This window comes from Eretmochelys imbricata, chromosome 3, assembly GCF_965152235.1.
Source record: "Eretmochelys imbricata isolate rEreImb1 chromosome 3, rEreImb1.hap1, whole genome shotgun sequence".
NCBI classification, from domain to species: Eukaryota; Metazoa; Chordata; order Testudines; family Cheloniidae; genus Eretmochelys; species Eretmochelys imbricata.
Window position 1 is genome coordinate 177478641 of NC_135574.1, and position 27133 is coordinate 177505773.

Here is a 27133-nt window from a genome sequence, read left to right on the forward strand (position 1 = left end):
AGTCTCCAGTAAGGAGACTGTTCAATTCAGTAGACAGGCCACCAGAGTGGGAGTCAGGAGATCTGAGTTCATATTCTGCTTTCTCAATGATTCACTGTTTCACGTTCAGCAAGTCTCTTACAGTGATTTTCAGAGGTGCTGAACACCCATAGCTCCCTTTGGAATTAATGCCAATAAAAATTTGTTCCAATCCCATGTAATTTAAGTTTCTATTTATACTCAACCACCACCTTGTTAGCCAAGCTTGAAAACTAAAAGTTTCATAAACAAAAGACAGCATGAAATCATGCCTGCAAACAGTTTATTACAAAAAGCATATTAAAGGGCCTTCCACACTTTAAGACCATTATCAGCAAAGTCATCAAATGTAAATAAATGCTTGAAAGGGAACACAAGGAAGAAGAAAACTTACTAGAACATTGTGATGCAAGAACATTAATCATAAGCATCATATTTCTGTGAATGTATCATAAATTCTGCTTTCCCACATTGAGCAGAGATGCATTGGATTGAAAGATTTTTTGTATCAGTCTGAAAGGAAGTTAGTCCCACCCATGAGATCATTAATCCCAATGGTTAAAGCACATTTTCTCATTGTTCTTAATCCAAACTTCATCAGAAAGTAGCAGATCCACTTGAGGCCCCATTTCTTTTATATTCTTGAACTGGGTTTGGGGCTCCCATCTGGAGGAAAGATGGATCCAAACTATTCTTTAAATAGCAGAAAGAATCTCACTCTTCTTCCTAACAGCTACAATATTTTAGCTAAAAAGTTTTTGGCTTTTAAATCATTGTCTTTCCAAAGTTAAAGGAGGGAAGTGTTACTTTTACAAGTGTCTTAGGAGACATAAATAGCATAAAGACAGGATACTCTACATGTCTACTAACACAAGAATACAGAATAAAATAAATACAGTGTTAAGAAACCACAAATAATACCCTAAATTCTCCAATATAGGTAGCCAGAAGTGATACACTAACAAGGCACCAAATCCTGAGGGTTTGGGCTGATTACATCAGTATAATTCCAACGTTACCCCCACTGAAGTCAAATCACACACCCCATTACAAACCCACAAACCACACCACTATCACATACAACATACATTCCCACAACAGTGTTGAGTTTCTGGCAGTCATAACTTGAATAAAGAAGTGACAAATATGATAGTCATCAACATTCTGGTATGTTTTAATCAACCAAGAATAATATTTCATATTTTATTCTGACACAGTAAACCTTTGCTTTTTTTGTATTCAGTTTTACATATACATGACTGCTGGTGTTAGCTCCTATCCACGTGTCACTAATTTCAAACTAAAACAGTGCAATATTATACCAGTAAAACCTCGTGAGCATAAGTCTCAAAATTTAATGTAATGCAGAAATGAAAAAACAAAAGAAAAATAGATAAACATGGTACACTAGTTTTCAATGAAAGCGATTAAGACACTGACATTATATTACCTTCATGTTAAGGAGATTTAGGTTTGAAAACACCTTGCTGGGTGTTTTACAATAAATCTGTTCACTGTCTAAAATTACATTCAGAATGCATTTTATTAATCCTGAAGATTTAAAAATTGATTCCTTGTTTTTCACAGAGCTCTTAAAAATTCTCCCCTAGTATCTGCTGGAATTAGCTGGCTGCTCTGAATGGCCTCCAACTTCATGAATATCCTTAATAACTCAGGAGGATTCTCCCCTAGTATCAGTCTCTCTCACCAGAAAAGAAGACTGAGAAAGCTAATGCCACATTGTACATATACAGATGATAAATCCATAGAAATACCTAGCTTTGGATCCAGAATCAATTGCATTAGAAGTATAATATCGATATTTAACACATTTTAGACAATTTTTTTGTTTTGTTTGATGTACTGTGTTAAACACAGAGCCTTAAAAGGACTTTTAAATTTAATTATGACCTTATCTCAAGAGAATCTATATTTAGAAAAAGATCTGACATTAAGGAACATGAAATTAAATTGAATGGATGTAATAATGAATTATAGCAGTTAAATTACAGCCTGTTTTACTAAGCATAGTCACATTGATTCTGATGGGTCTACTTTAATAAATGAAACAAATTGTGCAGGATTTTATAAGAGGGCTATTCCTTATGCTTCCCTTCCTCCGCACCTTTCCCTTTGATCTCTTTGTTGTTGTTGTTTGTTGCACTTCCATGAGAATTATTCTATATGGAATTTCACACACACAACAGAAATCAAATATTTATTTTAAAAAGCCCATTAACTTCACTACAAAAGAAAAATTGCATTTTGAATTACTTTTACTTTTGCTCATATCTCAGAATTACTATCTGACAGGATCGGAAATGAAATAAAAAACTACCAAGATGTTTAGTTTTAAAAGCATTTAATGACATAGCATGTATTTAACAGACAGGGTAAAAGTCTTAGAGGTACAGATCCATACAACTGAAAGCCAGTTCCAGGACTACAGGCCCAGTCATTGAAAGTTCATTCCTATTAAATGTAATTTTTGATTGTGCAGTAAGATGAAATTTTTTTCATTACAATAGTTACAGTGACAGAGAAATGCACACTATGTATCAAATAGCAAGGTAATGTAGCAAAATTATAACACACAGTGCTGTAGCTGACAAGCAAGTAACCATTTGAGTAACATTACTTTTTTTTTCCAGTAAATGCTTCAGTTCCACTTTTACACTTATCAATGATTTTAAAGGGTTTATTATACATCTAGTCTTATTATACTTTGTACTAGAATTATCTGAAACATACAATATAATGTATTTCAGCAAAAAAAATTGAAATTTCAGGTTATTTAAAACTGTATCAGTATGCTAAATCCTTCTTGTATTCCAACATTCTTAACTGTTGTACTTGATCCAGAAAAGCGTCACATTGTGTTAATAACTGATGCCAGGATACAAATGGTTTGTCCGTAAGTTAATGCATATCTGCACTCTGTTACAGCAAAGATAATACACTATTATTTTAATAAAGGTTAGACTTGTAATGGGAGGTTCTGTTAGTCAAGACTCAGCATAACCATCTTAAATGGAAGTGAACACGTTTGAAAATTTGTACATTTGTCTTTGATGCGCACAGTAAATTTGTAAGCACCGCTGCCTTGCATATCAATAGCACAGGATATGGGTTCTTTTCCAAGACAGCCTCACAAAATTGAGGAACAGTTTAAATATTAAGATCTAATCTACATTAATTCCATTAAAAAAACAAAACAAAACCTGGTCCTCCCTCTCATACAGAAGCTGCCCAATGCACCTCATACATTTGTAATGGGTTTTTTAATGCTCTATAAATAATAAAAATTAAATCATATTGAGGAACATTAGGCACAGAGAGTAATGTATTGGTTCTGAGCTTGCATGCTGGAATTCCACTGGAAAGGTCAGAAGTGCAGCGTGTGGAGATGGAATTCACTTCTTTTTGCCAAAAAGGCTGAATCTCTTTTCTTTGTCTTTCTCTTTGTCTTTCTCCCGCTTGCCAGGACTGGATTCGCTGGTTATTGTAACACTGGCTGGCAGGGTTTGGGCACGACTAGAAGCTGGAGTGCTTTGTGTGCTTGGAGACACTTCAATTTTGTCAGAGGAGATAGCTGATGTGATGGCCTGAATCCATGTGTTCATTTCCTCCTTCAACAAACAGCAAAGTTAAAATGTAGGAATCAACACGTCAGCTCATACTGTTTTCTATCATTCAAACAACGTTTCAAAAAGGTAATTGATACAGAAGTAGAAAATTAAAGAGAACATGATCCCAAGTCATAATTTAGCATCAACTTTTCAACCAGGCCTTTACTCAGCTGCCACTCATGTGCCATGCACTTGCTCTTTGCAGATGCAAAAATGTGCATGTGTGCTTTAAAAAACAAAAACAAAAAACAAGAACAAAAAAACCTAACCCCTGCATGGATACCAGTATTAGAATTTGCACCTTGAAAGTCCCTCTGTCTTGATGGGTTTTGAAGGAGCAAATTCCAACACCACTTGTGGATCTGCAAGTACATGGACATGTATGCACAACTGATCTTACGATCTAAACCATTTCTCTTTTCTTAGCATATGTCAGTATATGAGAATGTGACAGCAATACCATTAAAATAAGCAAACAAACAAACAAACTGATGTAAACTTACATCATCTTTGGCTTGGAAGAGGTACTCATTGCCATCAGTTAATCTGCAATTAAAAACAACCACCACATATATTAGCCTAATAATACACGGGTCCAAATCCTGCTTCATTTTCTCAAGCAAGCAATTCCATTGTGGTAAATGGGACTACATGGCAGAGTGATAAATAACACAACCTTGTAATAAGCTGTATTTCCCATGCATCTGTAATCACCCGGCCTGCACTCTACCCACTAATCCATGTTCCTTGTGGTCATTACCAACATTTTTAATTTTGAGAAGCTGTCATTTAACAACAAAAACAACCTGCCCTGAAGTGCAGGATGGGCAATATTCAATCCTGGGCTAGTGACAGGTTTAAGGTTCAGTGTCTCATGATCTACTGGGGTTATAAACGGGCACTCTGTACCAAGAGATATTGAACTTTGTTTTATTTTACATATAAAAAAACCTATCCTAGGTATAGTTTAGACTGAGGTTTAAACATGTAATATTTTATTTATCTATACTGAAATGTTTCTACAGTTGGGACTAATGGGAATTAAAGGGATACCAAAAACAGTCCCAACAGAATTTTATAAAACTCAAAAACCTTTCTAAGGTATTTTTCTGTACAGAATATGTGGAACTGTCCTGTTATATAAAGGTTCTACTGGCACACATTTGTGATGACCTGCATGACTGTTTGCAGTTTTATAATGTGCAAGAATAAATAAAAATAAATAAATAATGCGGCCATCTCAAACAGTTAAGCCTTGTGATGTATTCTCTGCCTCTCAGCTGGTGTAAATGGGCTGCAGCTGTTTTCAAAGGGCTGAGACATTTTGCAGGCGACGAAGACTTAAATGCATAAACTGTTTGTTTATTATAGTTTTCTGCAGCTTAGCATCTCCCACAATTCTGATATGTATAGGTTATTCCCTTCCTGTCTGCAGTTTCTGGAGGCATTTCAAAGGTAAAGCACAGCCTATGCTAGCCATGTCCCCTTCTGGTTTCATGGATAGGAACCACCCATGGACAAAGTCCCATATCAAGTGCCTCTAGGCCTCTCTCCTGAATAAATGGAGCCATTCACCACAATGCATCCAAGATCTGGTCCTGGTTCCAAATCAGGTGGTCAACAATCCCGCAGAACGTCTGCAAGGGTCTTCCTAGTTGTCTAACAGATCCTCAGGTACTCACAACTGATGTCAGCCTGGTGTGATGGGGAGTGCATAACAGGCACATAGCAGTGCAGGCGTCAGGAACCTCAGGGAAAGGATCCAAAACATCAACCTGTTGGAGCTCAGAGCTGTCAAGCTAGTCCCACTGAGATTCCAGAACTACCTAGAGGATGAACGTGTTCTGGTCCAGCCAGACAACATGACCACTGTGGTGTACATTAACAATCAAGAGTATAACCCTACAATCAGAAGCAATGGAAACAATGGAATGGGCATAGAGAATTCTCCATTCCATAAAAGCAATACATGTAAAAAGAGAGCTGAACCAAAAGACAGACTGACCCAGCAGGTGCACAGTCAACAGCTCAGAATGGTGTCAAATAGAACGCCTTCACTCTGAGTTTGCACAAGTTTGGCCTTCTGGCAGTTGACCTGTTCGCCAGTCACAAAAACAAAATGAGACTGAAGTATTTCACCAGGGAAGCAGACCCAAATGGGGATAGAAGCTCCTTCTCAAGGCCTGATCATAGAATATCAGGGTTGGAAGGGACCTCAGGAGGTCATCTAGTCCAACCCCCTGCTCAAAGCAGGACCAATCCCCAACTAAATCATCCCAGCCAGGGCTTTGTCAAACCTGACCTTAAAAACTTCTAAGGAAGGAGATTCCACCACCTCCCTAGGTAATGCATTCCAGTGTTTCACCAAACTCCTAGTGAAAAAGCTTTCCCTAATATCCAACCTAAACCTCCTCCACTGCAACTTGAGACCATTACTCCTCGTTCTGTCATCTGCTACCACTGAGAACAGTCTAGATCCATCCTCTTTGGAACCCTCTTTCAGGTAGTTGAAAGCAGCTATCAAATCCCCCCTCATTCTTCTCCTCCGCAGACTAAAAAATCCCAGTTCCCTCAGCCTCTCCTCATAAGTCATGTGTTCCAGTCCCCTAATCATTTTTGTAGCCCTCCGCCGGACGTTTTCCAGTTTTTCCACATTCTTCTTGTAGTGTGGGGCCCAAAACTGGACACAGTACTCCAGATGAAGCCTCACTAATGTCGAATAGAGGGGAACGATCACATCCCTCCAGCTGCTGGCAATGTTCCTACTTATACATCCCAAAATGCCATTGGCCTTCTTGGCAACAAGGGCACACTGCTGGCTCATATCCAGCTTCTCGTCCACTGTCACCCCTAGGTCCTTTTCTGCAGAACTGCTGCCGAGCCATTCGGTCCCTAGTCTGTAGCGGTGCATGGGATTCTTCCGACCTAAGTGCAGGACTCTGCATTTGTCCTTGTTGAACCTCATCAGATTTCTTTTGGCCCAGTCCTCTAATTTGTCTAGGGCCCTCTGTATCCTATCCCTGCCCTCCAGCGTATCTACCACTCCTCCCAGTTTAGTGCTGCATGCATTCATGCCCTTTCCACTTCTAGGAAAGGTCATCCAGAAGATAAGGCGAGAAGAAGCAAAGGTGATAGTCCTCATTCTGTACTGGTTAAGCAGACCATGGTTCTCCAATCTGACAGAACTGAAACTGGCACCACCTAGTTATCAGTGGGCCTAGACATCCTTTACTAAGGCCCATTCCTCCATCCAGACCCAGAATGTCTATAGTTGACTGCCTAGTTAATGAGAGGGAAACATTAACTGACTATGACTATCCTCCAAAGTGACTAGAACTCTACAATCCTCCAGCTTAGCTTCAACACAAAAGGCCCACTCCTCCATCTGGATGAGGGTTAGCTTGTGGTGGCAAGAGCACAACAAAAATCCCAATGATCCTGCTATCCCAGTTATCCTGGATTTTCTTCAGGAAGGCACAGACAAGAGATTCAGCCCAGCACCATAGCACACCAGGTGTCAGCTATAAGTAGTATCCTGGTCACAAGATTCTCTGGTTCCTTGACAAAAACAACATATCCAGATTTGTCAGAGCAGTCAGACTGGTTAAACTTGTGATCAGACCAATCGTTCCTAAGTAGAACCTACCACTGGTATTAAAAGCCCTAACCACACACCCTTTTGAGTTACTGACATCAATATCTTCATTCTATCTATCCATCAAAACCTGTTTTCTGGTCACTATAATGTCTGCTAGATGAATTTCTGAACTAGCAGCTTTATCCAGGCAGGAACCCCACTGTGTGTTCCTCGATGACAAGACAGTGCTAAGAATCCAAGCATCATTCTTGCTTAAAGTGATTTCATCTTTCCATGCCTCACAGAAAATCATCCTTCCTTCATTCTGTCCAAACCCACAACACCCAACAGAAAAGTTGTCACACACTTTCGATGTTCAAAGAGCACTGAAGATCTATATCAAGCACACCGAATCAACAGAAGATCGGGCTCCTTGTTTGTCTACCTTCATCTGAAGTGCCAAGGGCTTAGGGTACTCAAGCTATCACTAGTTAGATGGATCAAGCTATGCATCATAGAGGCATACATGGTATCAGGTTCTCCTGCTCCAGACGTCATCATGGAACCACGATGAGATCTGTGGTGGCATCATGGGCGGAAAGAGCTTGTGCTTCCACTGCAGAGATCTTCAGGGCAGCAATGTGGACATTAGTTAACACCTTTATTAAATGCTATAAAGTGGACACCTGCTTAAAGTTGTGCACATGCTAAAATATCTTGATGAGACTGGGACCATGTAAGAAAGTAGCTTGCACGGTCACATAGTTCAGTTTAACTTAAATAAAGAGGTGCCCAGCTATTCTACATTGGGTAGCACTGACTCACCTGAGTAGAACTTTAGTAAATGCTCATATGAGTAAGGGTGGCAGAATCTCATGCAAAATAATGAACTAAACTATCAGTGAATCTGAACTTAGCTTCTCTGCCTATTAAGGAACTAAAAAAAAAAAAAAAAATCTTGTTCTACATGTTAAAGGGCCATTTTCGAGACTGCGGATTGGTGGCTGATGCCCTCAAATCCCTTTGTCTTTAATGGAAGATGAGGGCAGTCAGCACCTTGTAGGATTGTGAACTGTTTGTCAGGGAGAGAACAGGACTGGGAACTGTTTGTCAGGAAGAGAACATAGCATCATAGAATATCAGGATTGGAAGGGACCTCAGGGGGTCTTCTAGTCCAACCCCCCACTCAAAGCAGGACCAATCCCTAATTTTTTCCCCCCAGATCCCTAAACGGCCCCCTCAAGGATTGAACTCACAACCCTGGGGTTAGCAGGCCAATGCTCAAACCACTGAGCTATCCCTCCCCCCCGACATGCTCTGCAATAAAACCTTTCCTTTCCCAGAATGGTGCTCCAACAATCTTACCTTAGCTTGAACACGTGTTTCTTCTTTTTGTAATCAACCGCTATTTCACAGACTGCTTCTTTCAAGCTGATGGGGATCTCACTGTGGTAGGGAATGCCAGAAGCAGCAGCCTTGGAATCTTTGTAGAAGCCCATCTCTTGGTTGTTTATAACACAGTACACATTGTGCCAAGATCTTCAAGAAAGGGAAAGTAGTCAAAGCATGTGTAAGTCTAATTCTCTTCAATGAACCATGAATCTGACTGAAACAAATACAATTATCTTTATACAATTATAAAATGAACACCAACTCAGTCTGGGGAGGTAGCAAAACATGTATCGCCCTCTTAACTGCAGGCTGAGAATTCTCTCATGCAAGTGCTGTTTCAAGACAAAAGTACTGATCTTGTGCCAAAAGTAAGAGAGATTTCTAGAGCTCTATCTTATACCACATTAGGATACCCTAAGAGTGGGAGTATTGTTTGGAAGATAGGCAGTTTACGTACTTGAGAGAGAAAGTGCTTGACCTTTTAATGAGCACTTGTTCTTGTAGAGGGATTTTTCACGGTGTTATAAGATTATGGATGAATTGAACATAAAATTCTTGACTCTTGTACACACTCTGTAGCAGTAATTATTACCTCCTTCTGTAACACGGTTGTAAAAAGAAAGGAGTACTAGAAGCAGGTCTCCTTGAATATTAATACCTAGGACCTGTAACTATCTACATAAAGTTTTATAGTTTGACATATTCCTGTAGAATCTCAACTCTGTGGAAAAACTTTTTCCTCAATAGCAGTCACAGCACAAATATAGTTTTCGCATGTGATGTGGGACTCTAGATAAAGAGGACAAAGACAGACATTTTACTGTAATTCAAATCTTTGCCCCTTGGCTGCTACCCAACAGTTCACTCCATTCATAGAAGTAGGGAGCGATGAGCTAATCCAGGATTCAGACAATACTTTATTTTCCAAGAAAATTATAGTTATGGCTTTCCCAGTGCTCCCCCTCAAATGGTCATATAGGACCAGATTCTGCTTCCTCACAAAGACAAAACTTTTAGTGGGAGTGTTCCTTGTATGGGGACTGCAGAATAAGGCTCTTAGAAATTAAATCAACCAGTACATACAAATCTAACTTCAACCCACACTTTGACAGATTGCAGTGTAGATGGAGGGTGTTAATGTACAAACAACTAAAAGCATGGATGCTTCTAGTACCACACTTGCACATTTTTCTTTTCCTGTGCTTGTGATTGAAGCACTACACTGGGACTCAGGAGATCTGGACTCAATTCCCAGCTCTGCCACAGACTTCTTGTGTGGCCTTGGGCAAGTCACTTAATTTCCCTGTACCTCAATTCCCCATCTATAAGAGAACACAGTAAAATTCCTTTCTCTATCCTTTGTTTTCCCTGTCTATTTAGCTGTAAGCTCTTACAAGTAGGAACTATCTTTTACCATGTGTTTGTGCATCACCTAGCACAACAGGGCCTTAATGTTGACTGGGGCTTCTAGGGGCTATGTAGTACAAATCATGATGTTTAGTAGTTTTTAGAGTATATTTGGATGTAAAACTTATTTGCATTAAATGCTGGCTACTTTACCTGTTTGAGGCTTTCTTGTTATGCGTCTCCCATTCATGTTTACGATGCAAAAAGCCCTCCATCTGAGCTGAAGGAGTCTCTTGTGTTTTGGCTGGTAGGGTAGCCGCAGTCTGAGCCTGAATGGCAGTCTTGGCTTTGCGGTCTGCAGTTGGGGAAGGAACAGGACTAGACTCTTTGGAACTTGTCCTCTGTTCTGCAGCTCCATTGACCATTTCATTTGCTTCCACAGTTTCCGCCATCTAAGAACAGTGGAAAAAACATTCAGCTAGAGGCCACACAAAGCTACAACATCTTAGAGTTAATTTTCTATCTTGCACAATGTGGCTGAGTGTACACTTTGTCTATAGAGTAAGACAGTCCAGTAAAATCACTTTCACACCCCCATGGAGACACAGAAGGCCAAGGAAATTAGACATATGAATGGATTAGTACCCATTTTACAGATGAAAAAAATCCAGGAAAAATAAGAGCTAAACATCAGTGTGAGTTTTACTGCACTTTGTTCTGTTAATCAATCCATATCATTTTATATATTGTCAATCCTAAAATGAGAGCATTTCATCCCATTGCTAAGTACTCAAATACTTGCAACAGTAACAATCACACTTCTGTAAACATTAGAGGAATAATTAAAGTTATAGACATCAGCCACCTTACATATATTATAATTTTACTGCTTTAAGTTTAATATAAATTATAAACATATATTAAATTACAAGTAAACAGAAAATACAATCAGAACTGTCCACGAGCATTCACAAAAACACAACTTTAATGTAAGTTGCAAAATTGCTTGGTTTCTGTAAATGCTCTTTCTCCCCATGCCCCAGATAGCACAATATAATCAAAACATGCAGAAATTAGGAAGATTACACCATGCATTTCATGTCCATCATCCCAGTTAGGATTTGGATCTTAAAGACAGGGAAATTGTGAGAGGTCAAATGTCAATTTATCAAAGTCTGTTACAGACTTCATTATTAGGTGGAGAGGATTTATGTTAAAGGAACTGGAAACCACCACAGTCACTCAACATCACACAGCTATTTACCCCCAAACAAAGACAGAACCAAGGCCTTGCCCATCACTTGCTTTGTTGATCGCGTTGCCTGCTGCACTGTGTTCGAGATAGCCTAGAGAGCAGCTCTGACTGGTCAAGCTGTCGACGTCTTCAGGAGCCATTCATCCAAAAATCATTTAAATTGGAATCCTAATGGCTAGTGTGCTTTTGCAATGCAGCTTGGTTCCAGTTTTATTTTTTCCTGTACCATTACTTTGACGTGTAGAGCCTTTGGTAGCAGCCCACAGGTTACACGATGAGTGTCTGGTATTGTTATTAGCAAGTTACTAAAGCTCATTGCTGCTAATGCTCTAGTAGATTACAAACATTCTGTGCCATTTTTATGCAAGCAAGTATTTTCAAATGGCACAATAATTAAAGACATTCCCACTGTTGCACAGGGTCTGAACAAGTCAAAAGCAGCAAAATTATTAGGCAATGAACTACAAATTACACCTCCCTTTGCTAGAACTTTTCATGCCTGTCAACTGTGAATTACTGTATCTTTCATCATTGAATGTCATATGCTAAACCCTAGAAAAATTCAAGTATGGGATATGAATTGGGAAGGACTAGTTAACTGCCTTTAAACAAACTAAATTTTCAGAGTATATACATTACATCACTGAAACGGGGAAAGAATCACAACTCGGATTAAATTTCAGGCATATTCAATTAATAGGACTATGCCTCCAAAGATGTACAATCTAGTTCAGACTTTCTCAAACTTTATTGCACTGAGTCCCCCCTTCTGACAACAAAAATCATTACACGACCTCAGTAGAGGGGACCAAAGCCTGAGCCCCACCATCCCAGGTGGGGGGCCAAAGCTGAAGCCTCAGGGCTTCAGCCCCAGGTAGGGGGCCTGTAACCTGAGCCCCGCTACCCAGGGCTTCAGCCCTTGGGCTTTGGCTTCAGCCCTGGGCGGCGTGACTCAGGCTTCAGCTTTGGTCCCAGGTCGTGGAGCTCGGGCTTTGGCCCCGGGCCCCACCAAGTCTGAGATAGCCCTGGCAGCCCCATTAAAATGAGGTCGCGACCCATTTTGGGGTCCCGACCCACAGTTTGAGAGCCGCTGATCTAGGTTATTGGAAAACAAGTGCCCCTTGAAAATGTCCATCCTGGATTATGGTTCTATTTCCTGTCAGTATTTTACATCTTTAGGCTACGTCTACACTATGAGCCAAGGGTAAGGTTGCCGCTCGCATACACATGCTAGCTCAATGAAAACTAGCATGAGTATACGTAGTAGCGTAGCCACAGCGCATGGGCAGGGGTAGCAGGGCTAAACCGTACTGAATATGTACCCACCCATTTCAGATCAGTGTGTACTCAGCAGAGCTAAGCCATGTGGCTGCTGACTGTGCTACCGTGGCTACGCTACTATTTCTACACTGAACTAGCATAAGTATGTGTACGCAAGCTAGGAATCACACCCCTAGTCTGTAGAGTAGACGTGGCCTTCGTAAAGCGGTGGCAGAGTTTATTCTGCAAACTGTGTGAAATTTGGACCATTAACATCTGCCACTTTTAACCAGATATCAAAATAAAACAAAACATGCTACAGGAAGAAAGACTGGTGGACGATTATCCTAATGTTGCCAGCATGGTTACCAGGAAATGGATGTTATAATAAAGCAAGCTAATATCCTGGTTCAGCATTTAAAAAAAAAAAAAGGGGGGGGGGGAGAGCCCTAAGCAAATTGGCTAGTGACAGCTTAATTACTGTTCTTGAAACAAATTCTTATTTCTAAATTGACAGACCTATACAGTGAGATTGTATGAAGTTTAAATGAACAGCAAGAATTAATTACTGGGCATGTGTGTAAACTGTACATTACAGTGGATGATGGTAACTTAAATACTTGCCAATAGCCTTATATAACTATGTAAAACTACCTATTAGCTAACCTCAGTATTTGCAGGATTCAACATATTTCCCATAGTAAGTATAGGAAGGATATGAGAATATCACAAATATGGAGGTACCTATATCTACTCATTGTAGGTAAAGCAGGGAAGTTTTTCAGTACAGCCACTGCCTATCTAGTTAAAATGTTTTTATGGAAGAGAGAAAAAAATCACTCCCTGCTGCGATTTGCAAACCTGTCGTTTTAAATGATAGCTGCCAACTGTAATTACATAATCAGTCCCTGAACTTCTACTTCCACTTACAATTTAGCTATTGATTTTAATTACTGGATTGAAATAAAAACAAAAATGCATATGCAAACTAAAACACTACAGTTATGCTAGGACTATGAAAAGCTCACTGGATGCTCTTTAATGGAAATTTTTGTAGCATAATTTTCTTTTTTATATGTTATTCACAATGAACAGAAGACAAGCAAAATAAATCTGCACGTGGACCACAAATATTTATACCAAGTATGTGCCATGAAAATAAGAAAAAAAAAAGAAAAAGAAAAAAGAGGAGCTAAATAAACTTTAATGGAAACATGCTTTGAGCATGCAAAAAACAACACAACAGAGGACAAACATTAATAGCAAACTGTACTGTTACAATAACAAAACAGTTAACACACATGAATACATTTTTCTTCATTGTGACTGTTTATGGGAAGTTAGTTGAAAGTACTTTAGTGGCTAGCTACTATTCATGAGGTATTTAAATCACAACTGTGACATGCAACATGACAGCTAGTGACAGGATTAGAAACATCCCTTTGATTTTCAAAGTGCATGAAGCAATATTACATTCAGTTCATCAACTTGAGTCTCTGCACCACAACTCAAAGAATAAAGAGACATACTTGTCTTCTTCAAATACAAATAAATTACAGCCAATAAACTGTTCTGTCAAAGATATAATTTTGAAATCTTAGTCATAATTAACAGGTAAAAATATTATACTCCCTTAGTGTCTGGCATTATGATTTTACTCATTTTTCTTGACAGTAAAACAAAATTTGTATACTTAATCCTAATAATATAAACTAAAAATTATTATCTACCTAAATGGCTTATTGTTAGCCAGAATACATGTAAAGGCTTCCTGGTCTGGCAAGTCTGAAGACGCAGCTATGCTTTATGAGTACTGTAATACTTTTAAAGGCACAGAGACCCAATACTGGTGCATGGAATCCACCAGAACATTTGTGTATATTTGTATACAGAAATTTAAAAAGGATTAAGAAGCTATATGTTGTTATCCTGACAAAAGAGAAAAAAAAAAAGACATGCATCATGAAGTGGAAAGATAAGTTATTATAAAAGTACAATTGTTGGAGAACAGTCCATCAGTCACGTTGACTAAGATACTCTTTTGAAATCTAAACTTTGATCATCAACAGCAGCTTATATCAACTCTGTTACAAACAGCAAAACTGGTGTATGTCTGATGTATTGCAACATGTGGTTCATTAAACTATAGGAGATGAAACCTCTCATTAAGAGATCAACATGCAGATGGTGAAGATTAATATGAAGATGTGCTATAAAAAGATTCCATAAAACAAAAACAAAAGAAAAGTTGAACAAGGTTATGGTAACAACCAAGAAGGTTTGCTGTATGCAAAAATTTTGTGATGCTACTGCAGGCCCACTCTCAAATTCCTCGTCACATTTACTTATGGCATCACTTTTGCAAAGCTCTGGCATTTAAAACAATCTATTTTTCATCATTCTAATATTAAAGGTTAACTGAAATGCTTTATTGGAGAAAGGAACATGGAAAAACTGTCTGACACCCCAGAATGTTTACAGAATATATGTGCAGACCCGAAAAGCAATAGGGATAGGTATTTGAGAGGTGAACTGCTGAAATGCATTTCCTGCCAAAATCTGAGTTCAGGATGTTTCACTGCACCTCATATTCATCATAGTGATATGATTATGATATGATTATGGCATAATTATTATGCATTGTGTACAAGATGGGTCATGTAAGGTCTCATTGGAAAAGTTATGATTTGCCAAATATGATTATCCTATTTGTGTGTATGTATCCTTTTTGTATGTGAAGTTATGAATATTGACTATGTATCTGCATTTCAAATGTGCTTACTCTGGGTAAAGCCCACAACTAGCCTTTCAGATACAACAATGAAGAAGCTAGACAGTGCTAATGGCTCATCAACAAAGACAATGGACCATGGAAGAGCTTAGCCTTGTTTCAGCCAGCCTATAAGTAATAGCTGCTATGACTCAGCAAGGCATGTCATGGCACGTGGCCAGACCACATGACATTGAACTCCATTTTGATACCTGTACTTTACCACAAACTGGGCTGGGAACTTAGCTTGGAACAAAGAGTTCCCACTTCCCGCCATATGGAAAAAACTATATAAGGTGGGGAGTGACATCATCTGAGGGTGTCACTCCCCACACAAGAACACCTAGAAATACCTGAGGAACAAAGATTGAACTGGGGGAAGTGCTAGCCCCAGGCTAAAGAGATTTCTAGCCTGTGTATGGAAACTTGGTGGACTGCTTGTATCAGTCAGGGTGAGAAACAGGTAATTGAAATCCTATCTAGTATGTTAGGCTTACTTTGTGGTTTTTTGTTTATTTGCTAGATAATCTGCTTTGATCTGTTTCCTATCACTTATAATCACTTCAAATGTACCTTTCTGTAGTTAATAAACTTGTTTTATCTTAACCAGCGTGTTTTGAGTGAAGTGTCTGGGAAAATCTCAGCTCTGTAAACAAAGGCTGTTGCATATCTTTCCCACATCGAGGGGGAAGCAAATATATTAAAGAGCTTGCATTGTACAGAACCCTGTGGAGCAAGATGGCATAATTCTGGGTTTAAACGCTAGGGAGCAAGGCTGGGGAGCTGGGAAATTGGCTGTTTGTTCTTGAGTGGCTTAGGTAAAGCACTCAGGTAGCTCAGTTGGGTGTGTGGTGCCACCTGCTGCTGTGTTGGGTGATAACAGGGCCTGAAGAGGCTGGCTGAATCACCAGCAGAGCAGTGTGAGGAGGACCAGTCAAGCTGTATGGTTTGGGGGAAAAGAGGTTTCCACGGCTCCCAGATGGCACCCTGGGGGTGACAACCCATCACACAGGGCTTTGCATTTCCACTGCGAAAATGATAACTCTAATAGCCCAGGGCCCCTCATTTAGGTTATTTAAGGTGACTGTAAGTACCATACACGATCAGGTCCAAAGACATAACAAGGAGCAGCAGCATGCTTTACAGAACTCTGAGTGTTAGAGAAATTCAAGTAGCAGGGGAAACAGCCCCTGATTTCAGGCCTTGGCAGGAATGGTATCAGAGACAAAACAATTTTCTGCTATTCTGTTGTTATAAATAAATGTATTTATTGGTAATTTTTAAGTTTGCACATATGAGGCTAACTCCTGCTTGCCTTATTCTTATGCACACTCCCACTGACTTCACTTGGACATCTCTTATTGGTAAGGATTACTCACATGAATAAGGCAAGAATTAGCCTATATTCAGTTAAAAATTTGGGGTGTATTTTTTTTTTAAAGAAAGCATTGCAGCTCCTTTTTCAGAGTTGGTATCTGCTCTCAGTTATACCACCATATCCAGGGTGTCTCTATTTTACTCAATGGAGTTTCTATGGTGTAAACTAAGAAGAAATCAGGGGAGAATCTGGACCTAAATGGTTATGCGATAAGACTAAAACACTTTATAAGGACTGAATATCAAAAAATCCAGTTGCTAATTTTTAGCATGCTAGGTTCTCTGTTTGTTTTTCTCTTCAGTTAAAAAGTTCATTCTGCATGGAATGTTATACAACTAACCTTTAGGCCTTTATTTTTGGTAGTTATAACTCTTTTCTCCCCCACAACCTGTATTGTCAAGCTCATTTGCATATATTATCTTCAGCCTCATAAATAACTCATTTGCTAATGCAGCTAACTTAATAATGTTGCCGCGCTGAAATCTCTAGTATAACTGAATGCGTCATACCTGTCAGATTTTAGTTTTCTTCTTCATTATGATGGAATCTCATTAAATCTTAATTACTCATCTAAAGGATGATTTAGCTGTAAAAACTTAATGCTATTAATGACATAAAAAACTCACAATAAGTAACAGGAAATAAAAGTGTCACTTTAACTTAACTGAGTGTCAGTGAAGAGATTCAAATAAACAAGGATTAAAGTGAATCAAATATATATCCAAGAGGGCTACTAATTAAATAAAAGTCGACTGGATGGGAAAAAAGAAAAGCAGCAGGGGATTTGAAGCCAAAAGATTAAAACCAATAAAATACTGAATAAAGACGGTTTTCGCTGCAATTGGTTTTGTATGTCACAGTCCAGACCATGGTCGGTCATTGGCTGTCCATCTGCTATTAAAGTTTTTGTAGTTTTGGTAGGTTTGGGAGCGGTAACTAACCCGTGGAGACTCCTGGTCTGAAGGTAAACCATTTTGGGAAACCTGTTCTCCTTTTGTACCATCCCTGTTGGGAGACAGAAAAAAAAATTGCATGAAATTCTAGAAAGTCACAAAACCTTCCTCTCAAAAAACAAACTTTCCTACTGTATTTTGTGCACTGTAGAAATAGAAGCAATTGTTATACAAATGCCTGAATCTCCTGCGATTTACATCAGTTTTAAAAGTGTAAGTACATTGAGTTCTGTGGGTTACTCCTGATATGGAATAATGTGAGGGCAGAATCAGGCCCTGAGTCTTTTATATCATAATAACCTAACTAGGATTCTGTCCTCATCACATAGAAAATAACTGGAATTTGTGTGCGACTTAAATTGTAACTGTAGCTGGTGCACACTGAGCAACTTCTTCAAATGTTGTGCAGACCTAGAAAGTTTTATCCATATGTCCTTATGCTGAGAATGAAATCAATCTGTCCATTGACTTCAATGCATGGGCGGCAGTTATCACAGGACAGGGGAGGCTGAGGTTCCCCAAACAGCCCTGTATGGCCCAGCCCACACTCAGCCCCCAGGACCACTCCTGCTTCTCACTGGTGCTCTTTCCCCGTGGCCGGGGCCCCGGGCTGGGATTAGTGGGGGCCAGCCTGTGGCCAGGGACTCCCAGTGCTCTGGGACTGGAGGCATTTGGGTGGCCCTGGGCTGGGGCAGGCTGCCAGCAACCTTGGGGATATAGGGGGGAGCGCTCTGGTGGGGGAAGGGGGCAGGCCAGGCCGGGGGCAAGCCCATGCTTCAATGGGTTTGGCCCTCAGTGTATTAGCCTAAGGAGGTGAGCCAAGCTCCCTGCAGGCTCATGGAGATTTCCAGTGACTAAATGAAACTGGGCTGTTGTCAGCATCAAATGTCTTATTTGGGGGCCTTCTCCTCTACACTCAGAATTCCCCCTCATTCTTTAGTTCTGAATCGAAGATTGTTTGAGCAGGGGATTGAGGACAACTGTTTTCATTTAATCAGACAGATGGAGTTCCAATCTTGCTCCATGCAAAATATAGACACACTGTACTAGTGCACACTTATCCCATTCCTTGCATTTGGCTTTACTGGCAACTCAAACTACAACAGAACATAAGCTCTCCCTAAACTTGGTTGTTCCTGGGGTTCTCTGTTCCTAACCCATAGTTCCCTCTGCCTCAGAATGACAATCCTGCCCCTCTTGTATCCTGGTAACAGTTAACAAAATGCACTTTTCACTTTGACTCATTCGTAAATATCCTGTATCGTTATGCAGAGTTATGGCTCAACAGAGAAGCAGGGCTCCTTTGTGCAGGGTGCTAGCATCTACCATCCTGTCACGATCCTCAATAATCTGGAACACAGCATTCAGTAGACTTCAATTTAGGGCATGCACACGCATGTACCACCCAGAAACATTAACCCTGGGTCCCTCACTTCACACCTGAGCACACCTGAGAGTTTTGTCTGAAGGTAAGTTTATTATTACTTGTGGGGCCCAAGGGGGGAGTAATTCATGTGCAGTTTGCCTTCTTTGGTCTGAGCTTACCATTGTTGTGAATCTGCATCTTCTGGAACCTTTGGGCTTGGCTCTGGGGAAGGAGGCTGCCTCTTTCTTTCCTCTTCCTCTTGCTGTCGACGTACTTCCAGTAATTCCAGCTAGGGAGGGAAAATATTGGAGAATGGTAATGACTCACACCTCAGTCGTTTTCAAGAAGCATTTCTAGGAGATGCCTATAACTCAGGGCTTTTGCTGAGCAGGGGGCATGGCCTCACCCAGAAGAGGCAGGGCCTTTAAATCAAGATCTAAAGGGACTGGGGTTCCGTTGCAGTAGCAGCGGCCGGAGCCCCTGGCCCTTTAAATGACCACCAGAGACTTGCTGCTGCTACCCCAGGGATCCGGCAGCAGGGCTCAGGTGGTGATTTAAGGGCCCAGGGCTCCAGCTGCTACAGGGAGCCCCGGACCCTTTAAATCGCTGGCCTGGGGAAGCCGGTCTGGTCCTGCACAGCGTACCAGCTCTTGCCGGTCTGGACCGGCTTACTTTCACCTCTGGAGCTGGGGAAGGTATTAGCATTAGTGGGAGAGACATGTTAGTGTCTGAGCGACAGGGTCAATTTGATTTAATAAACTGAAGGGAAAGTGTAAATATTACAGTGAACAAAACATAAGAAAGTAGCCAAGAAAGCAGCCCTTTGGGGACTTAAAGAGTACTCACTGTAGTCAGTCTTTCCAGTGCTGAAAATCTTTCATCCCAAGTAGCTGCAGATTTTTCAAACGCTTCATGCCGCTTAATTAACTTTTCCACTTCATCCACACTTTGACCTATCTCACGACTGGATAGGTATGGCTCCTGTCCCAGCAGCCAGGCCTCAGCCACACTAGCATCCCTTGAGAACTGATGTACTTCCAGAACTGAGCAAAAATAAAAGGCAGTCAGTGCTTAGTGACATCAAAAGTGGCACAATGTAGTCAGGTACCTTTAGTTCTTGTTTTTAGAAGGGTGGGAGGCAGGGAGGGATTTAAGTGTCTTTGGCTGAATTTGTCTCTGAACTAAGTCAACTGAATTGAATGGACTTATACTAGACAGTAACTTTGACGTTCTAGTTTTGCTGAGGTAGTTTGAGCAATGCTCATATCAAGATGCAAAAGGCACATTAATCAACACTTAAACTCCCAACTATGGGCTTGCCCAGTTCCTGCAGAAGTGAAGGAAGAGACATCTGCTGAGTTCAGTGGAAGTTGAATTGGGCTCTACTCCAGTAGCACTGTCAGGAGTACAGCTGGTGTCTCAGGAACCAACACAGTGGTAGAACTATGCAAAGCATGTGTCTTTGGTGCAAGTAATGCATTCACCATACATTAATAATAAGATAATGGATTGTTGGCCGGGCCTTACAATGGATGTATTTAAGATTTTATGACGTGACCTGCCATCTGTCACTGAGTATTGTGATGTTACGGTATTTTAGGGCTGTCAAGCGATTAAAAAGATTAATTGCACAATTAAAAAAATGTATTGCGATTAATCACACTGTTAAACAATAATAGAATACCATTTATTTAAATATTTTTGGATGTTTTCCCCTACATTTTCAAATATATTGATTTCAATTACAACACAGAATACGAAGTGTACAGTGCTCACTTTATATTTATTTTTGATTGCAAATATTTGCACTCTAAAAAACAAAAGAAATAGTATATTTTAATTCACCTAAAACAAGTAATGTAGTGCAATCTCTTAATAATGAAAGTTGAACTTACAAATGTAGAATTATGTACAAAATATAACTGCATTCAAAAATAAAACAATGTAAAACTTTAGAACCTACAAGTCCACTCACTCCTACTTTAGCCAATCGCTCAGACAAACAAGTTTGGTTACAGTTTGCAGGAGATAATTCTGCCCACGTCTTGTTTATAATGTCACCTGAAAGTGAGAACAGGCCTTTGCATGGCACTGTTGTAGCCGGCATCGCAAGATATTTATGTGCCCGATGTGCTAAAGAGTCATATGTCCCTTCTTGCTTTAACCACCATTCCAGAGGACATGTGTCCATGCTGATGACAGGTTCTGCTCGATAACGATTCAAAGCAGAGTGGACCGATGCATGTTCATTTTCATCATCTAAGTCAGATGCCGCCAGCAGAAGGCTGATTTTCTTTTTCGGTGGTTTGGGTTCTGTAGTTTCCACATTGGAGTGTTGTTCTTTTAATCAGGGTGGATAAAAATGATTTTTAAAGAAAAATAAATAAAAAAAATCGGATTTTTTTTTTAATTTAAATTGGATTTTTTTGATAAAATGCTTTTTGAGGAAAAAACCTATCTAAAGAGGAGTTTTAATTAAGATATCTTTGAACTATAATGTATCTCATCCTGGAATAGGGATTATAAATTCTAATTCTATAGTATGAGACAATATATTCATGTAACGTTTAAGAAAAGTTTTGTTAATGAGTTCCAATAGTTCATGGATTAGGGACCCAATCTTATGGGGTTCCACAGGCTTCTGATTATTTAGGCTAATCTTTCTATCTACCCAATGGGACTCAGTGCTCAGTCTAGAAGACACCATCAGAGATGCTTAGTTTTACTGTTCTCAGACTATAGATTTGTGTCTCCAAAGGTAACATGCTTGTTAACAGCAAAAATATTTTAAAATAAATAAATAAATAAATATACAGAGGTGAGAAATAACAGACCTCAACTCTATCGTCCCTCTGCAAATTTGTGTACACAGAGTCAATCCCTTACCTCTCTCTAAAAGTGTAAAGTTTCAAAAAGTTCAATGAATAGAAGATTGTTGGGGGCGGAATAGATCTGGACAAGGAGAAGAAGTCTGGAGATAAATGTGAGAAGCGAGGGACATATGTTTGCTCTTGAAGAAAAAAATCCAGAATATTTAACATTGTTGTTTTAGTTAAATAAAACCATTTAAATGTCTGTCTGGTGATGTTCTCCTCCTAATACAGCATGGCAAGAAAATCCTCCAAATATTAATGATTAACCTGTTGAACTGGAGATAGTTCACTTCCGAATGACTTCATAAATATCTGCTTCAATTACCTTTGGTAAATGAAATAACCAAACAATCATTTTCTGATATAGCTGTAAAACTAATCTGAAAAGTTTTCAAAACAAGTCACTGTTTAAAAATGTATAGCATGTACCTTCTAAAAATGAAACGTACATCTATCTCTGAGTTGTGAACAATATGTATTAAGGTTATAACAACCAACAAGAATGCACTTTTATGTAGAAAACCATGATTAAATTGAGTCTTTCTGACTAGTGATTTAAATAATTATTTATTTCAATTTGATTTAAATCAAATCCACCCTGCTTTTAAGACATCTGAAAGCATTCTCCACACCTTGTCCCTCTCAGTTTTTGGAAGGCACTTCAGATTCTTAAACCTTGGGTTGAGTGCTGTATCTATCCTGAGAAATCTCACATTGGTACCTTCTTTGCATTTTGTCAAATCTGTAGTGAAAGTGTTCTTAAAACGAACATGTGCTGGGTAATCATCTGAGACTGAGATAACATGAAATATATGGCAGAATGCAGGTAAAACAGAACAGGAGATGCACAATTCTCCCCCAAGGAGTTCAATCACAAATTTAATTAACACATTATTTTTTTAACGAGCCTCATCAGCATGGAAGCATGTCCTTTGGAATGGTGGCCGAAGCATGAATGGGCATATGAATGTTTAGCATATCTGGCACGTAAATACCTTGCAACGCTGGCTACAAAAGAGAATGCCTGTTTTCACTTTCAGGTGACATTTTAAATAAGAAGCAGTCAGCCGTATCGCCTGTAAATGTAAACAAACTTGTTTGTCTTAGCGATTGGCTGAACAAGAAGTAGGACTGAAAGGACTTGTAGGCTCTAAAGTTTTACATTGCTTTGTTTTGAGAGCAGTCATGTAACAAAAAAAAAATCTACATTTGTAAGTTACACTTTCACGATAAAGAGACTGCACTACAGTACTTGTATGAGGTGAACTGAAAAATACTATTTCTTTTGTTTATCATTTTTACAGTGCAAATATTTGTAAGCAAAAATAATATAAAGTGAGCACTGTACACTTTGTATTCTGTGTTGTAATAGAAATCAATATATTTGAAAATGTAGAACAGCATTCAAAAATATTTAATAAAATTTAAAAAAATAAAATAAAATTCAATTGGTATTCTATGGTTTAACAGTTTGATTAATTTTTTTAATCGCACTTAATTTTTTTTAATTAATCACTTGAGTTAACTGCAATTAATCAGCAGCCCTAGTTCTTTGTTGTACACCCAGATGGAGCCTGACTGGGAGATCTACTTTCTGTTAAACCAAGGGGCCTCCTTTAAACCCATTCTCACAACACTCAAAAGTTAGGGCTTTTCTTCACTACCGGGGTAAGCTGACCTAAGTTACACTACTCCAGCTATGTGAATAACCTAGCTGGAGTTGACATAGCTTGGGTTGACTTACCCCAGTCTCTTCACTGTGCTGCATCAATGGGAGACGCTCTCCAGTCGACTTACCTTACTCTTCTTGGGGAACTGGAGTCGACTGGAGAGCACTCTGTCATTGATTTAGCAGATCTTTACTAGACCTGCTAAATCGACACCTGCTACATCGATTGTAGCAGCAGCAATCTCCCCTGTAGTGAAGACAAGCCCTTACGCTTTGTTTTTGAGGCTTTACACTCCTAGAAGCTTCTTAACCGCAATTGCACGTATATCCTTAATAGTATAACACTGGGTGCTTTTTGCAGTGTTCCACATAAATAGCTTTGGAAATGAGGAAACGTGTTGATGTAAAATGGAATAAAAAACAGTGCCTAGGATTTTCCTTGCATTCAAAGCAGGAACACGTACAGCCCATGTCATGCAATTAAGGTCTGCCAGGCAGCCATCTAGGGTACCATAAAACGATAGAGGTAACAAGGTTTCCACTGCAGCAAAGAGTCACTTGATAACAAGACCCCTGAGTTTTGGGAGTACCTCTTTGAAATGGAAAGTTGTCTAGTCAAGCCTAGAATATCCCCATACTTCAGCTACCTATTACCACAGCATGGGCTTCAGGGAGAAGCTGACCAGAAGATACTGTGTTCCTGGATCCACCCTTAATGACAGAGGCTGTAGAAAAAGGCTGGCTGACCAGAAGACAAGTTCCCTGCCTTAGCAAGTGCGAGGAAAAAGCTACGTTGAAGGAGAGAGAAAATCAAAGAAGACGGGGAGGGAAAGTTTGGAGTTACCTGTTTGTTTACTTCGGATGAGTGGGAGGAAAGAACTTTTATCCCCATGCTAATATATTTAGTGCTGGCCTTTCAAGCAGTATAATAAAAATGGTGTAAAGATCATGTTATATTTCTGCCTAAGAAACAAAATCTTACATTGCAAAATCTTACATTTGTGAGTTACACTTTCACGATAAAGAGACTGCACTACAGCACTTGTGTGAGGTGAACTGAACAATACTATTTCTTTTGCTTATCATTTTTACAGTGCAAATATTTGTAATAAAAGGTAATAATATAAAGTGAACACTGTACACTTTGTATTCTGTGTTGTAATAGAAATCAATATTTGAAAATGCAGAAAAACGTCCAAAAATATTTAATAAATTTCAATTGGTATTCTATTGTTTAACAGTGTGATTAGTCGTGATTAATTTTTTTAATAGCAGTTAACAGTTTTGCGTTAATCATATGAGTTAACTGCAATTAATCAACAGCCCTAGATATTCTGCTTATCGACTGTTTGTCTTTGGTATAAGAAACCTCATGGGTTTACAGGTTTAAAAATACACAGTTTATGAACCAATGCACTTCCAAACATGTAGACTCTGTCATATCAGATAACACAGGTATATACTGCACATATGTGTAGCATGCTTGAAATGCCCTTTCAAATGCCTTATTGTTACTGCGGAAACCCAATAAAAATAAACTGTAAAAAAGAAAATGAAAATAATTACATCCATAAGGCATTGTGTATCTAGCTAGTTAGAGTTCCAATTCTGCCCTCACTGAAGTCAATGGCAAAATGCCCATTTAATCTTTGATGCTGCGGGATTGGGCCCTCGATGCAGCCATTACCCAGTTGCTGTACCACTGGCAGTAGCAAATGCTACTGTTATGATTCCAATGTGAACTCAACTCCAATCAGCAATAGTGAACAGATAAGTACTTGTGTGTTCTTGCAGTAGCCAAAGATATCAATGCAGAAACAGTTACAACTCACTCTGCTAATAAGCAATTTAAATGCATCCTTACTCAGTCTCAGCCATTCCCATCTGTCTTCCCATTTGTCAATCATTTCTTTTCTCTTCTCTGTCAACTGCAATAACTTTTCCTTGATCTGAATTTAAGACAATGGACCAACGTTACATAAACATCAAATAACTCACCACCACCAACCACACTGTATAAGCCAGGGGTGGGCAAACTTTTTGGCCCGAGGGGCACATATGGGTGTGGAAATTGTATGGCGGGCCATGAATGCTCACGAAACTGTGGGTTGGGTTGCGGCAGGGCTTCGGCTGGGGGTGCAGGCTTTGGAGTGGGGCTGGGGATGAGGGATTGGGGGTTCAGGAGGGTGCTCCAGGCTCGGACTGAGGGGTTCGGAGGGCAGGAGGGGGATCAGGGCTAGGGCAGGGGGTTGGGGTGTGGGAAGGGGTCATGGGGGCAGGCTCCAGGCGGCGCTTACCTCAAGCAGCTCCCAGAAAGAGCGGCATGTCCCCTCTCCGGCTCCTACCCAGAGTTGTGTCCAGGCGGCTCTGCGCATCCTGTCCACAGGAGCCGCCCCTGCAGCTCCCATTGGCTGTGGTTCCCGGCCAATGGGAGCTGCAGGGGCAGCACGCAGAGCCCTCTGGCTGCCCCTATGCATAGGAGCTGTAGTGGGGACATGCCACTGCTTCTGGGAGCCGTGCGGACTGGAGCAAGACCTTGACCCCACTCCCTGGCTAGAGTGCCAGAGCAGGGCAAGCCCCAGACCTCAGTTCCCAGCAGGAGCTTGAGGGCTGGATTAAAACGCCTGGAGGGCTGGATGTGGCCCCTGGGCTGCAGTTTGCCCACCCCTGGTATAAGCTGTTACCACAAACAAAAGGCGCTGACTTTCAGAAACAGGATACACTGTGCAAAACTGTCAGTGGGGAATTTAAAATTAAACTTAATGGAAGTGGGTGCAGTTGCTTTCTGTCAGCAGTAATCCTTGGTGAGGACACACTGATGTTCTGAATCCTGATTGTAAGTACAATATTGCAGTTAAAATTCAGCATTTGCATGACTTGATATAACAACTTTAACTTTAAAAATACAACATACAGATTAATTAGTAAGAAATATAAATTGGACATGGCTTATTTTTTCCAATCCAATCTGACTGATGCAACCATAGAAAAAAGTGGAGGATGTACACTATCAGATAATCCACATTACTTAATCCACGGGTGCTACTACATGTCAGTAGCAGTCTATGTTGACAACAGTCAAATCCACTGACACACCTACATGAACCTACATTGTTCTCAACAAGAAAACTGGTTGGAAAAGCCTCTCCAGTTGCCCACTAAACGCCTCTTTGAGGAGACTGCACTGTGTTTATCTGTAATGCTGACAAAGAAATCATCAGTTCCCGGGATAGACAGTAACTTTGCTATAAAATAAGGCCTTTCCCCCAAAGGTGGCAGTGAAGAAATGAGGGTTGTGGGTCTTTCCTTAGGCTTACGGCATCCCTAACGGGGTCCCAAAGTGACCAGGATAAATTAGGAATAAAATCCAGGGTTTAAGTACCAGGGAGTCAGAGATTTCTCCCTTATGACTTCAGAACAGGACACTTTCCCCCTTAATATTTCACCACCCACAAGCTAGAGACTGTTCTTGCGTAGTGAGGCACAAAACCACTCCTATTCCTTCTTCAAGTAGGCTCTGTAATACACCACTCCCCTTGGTTTTGACAAGACTGAAGGTTGCCCTTTTTGCTCATAGGTTTCATCGTCCCAACAGGTTTCAGAGTAGAAGCCATGTTAGTCTGTATTCGCAAAAAGAAAAGGAGGA

The 27133-nt window shown here is 40.0% G+C and overlaps 1 protein-coding gene across 1 annotated transcript in view; it reads right to left on the reverse strand.

Annotated features, from left to right (window-relative positions):
* Window positions 1-2364: 2364 nt before the first annotated feature.
* SPTBN1 (spectrin beta, non-erythrocytic 1) overlaps window positions 2365-27133 on the reverse strand; it is a 155378-nt gene continuing 130609 nt past the window's right edge. Inside the window, exons 28-35 of the mRNA XM_077813885.1 lie at window positions 25352-25436; window positions 19792-19988; window positions 19125-19234; window positions 17568-17631; window positions 10177-10415; window positions 8590-8763; window positions 4151-4193; window positions 2365-3647 (exon numbers count right to left, since the gene is read on the reverse strand). Of these exons, the coding sequence (XP_077670011.1) occupies window positions 3432-3647; window positions 4151-4193; window positions 8590-8763; window positions 10177-10415; window positions 17568-17631; window positions 19125-19234; window positions 19792-19988; window positions 25352-25436 (1128 nt within the window). The 3' untranslated portion in view covers window positions 2365-3431. The remainder of the gene's footprint in view (window positions 3648-4150; window positions 4194-8589; window positions 8764-10176; window positions 10416-17567; window positions 17632-19124; window positions 19235-19791; window positions 19989-25351; window positions 25437-27133) is intronic.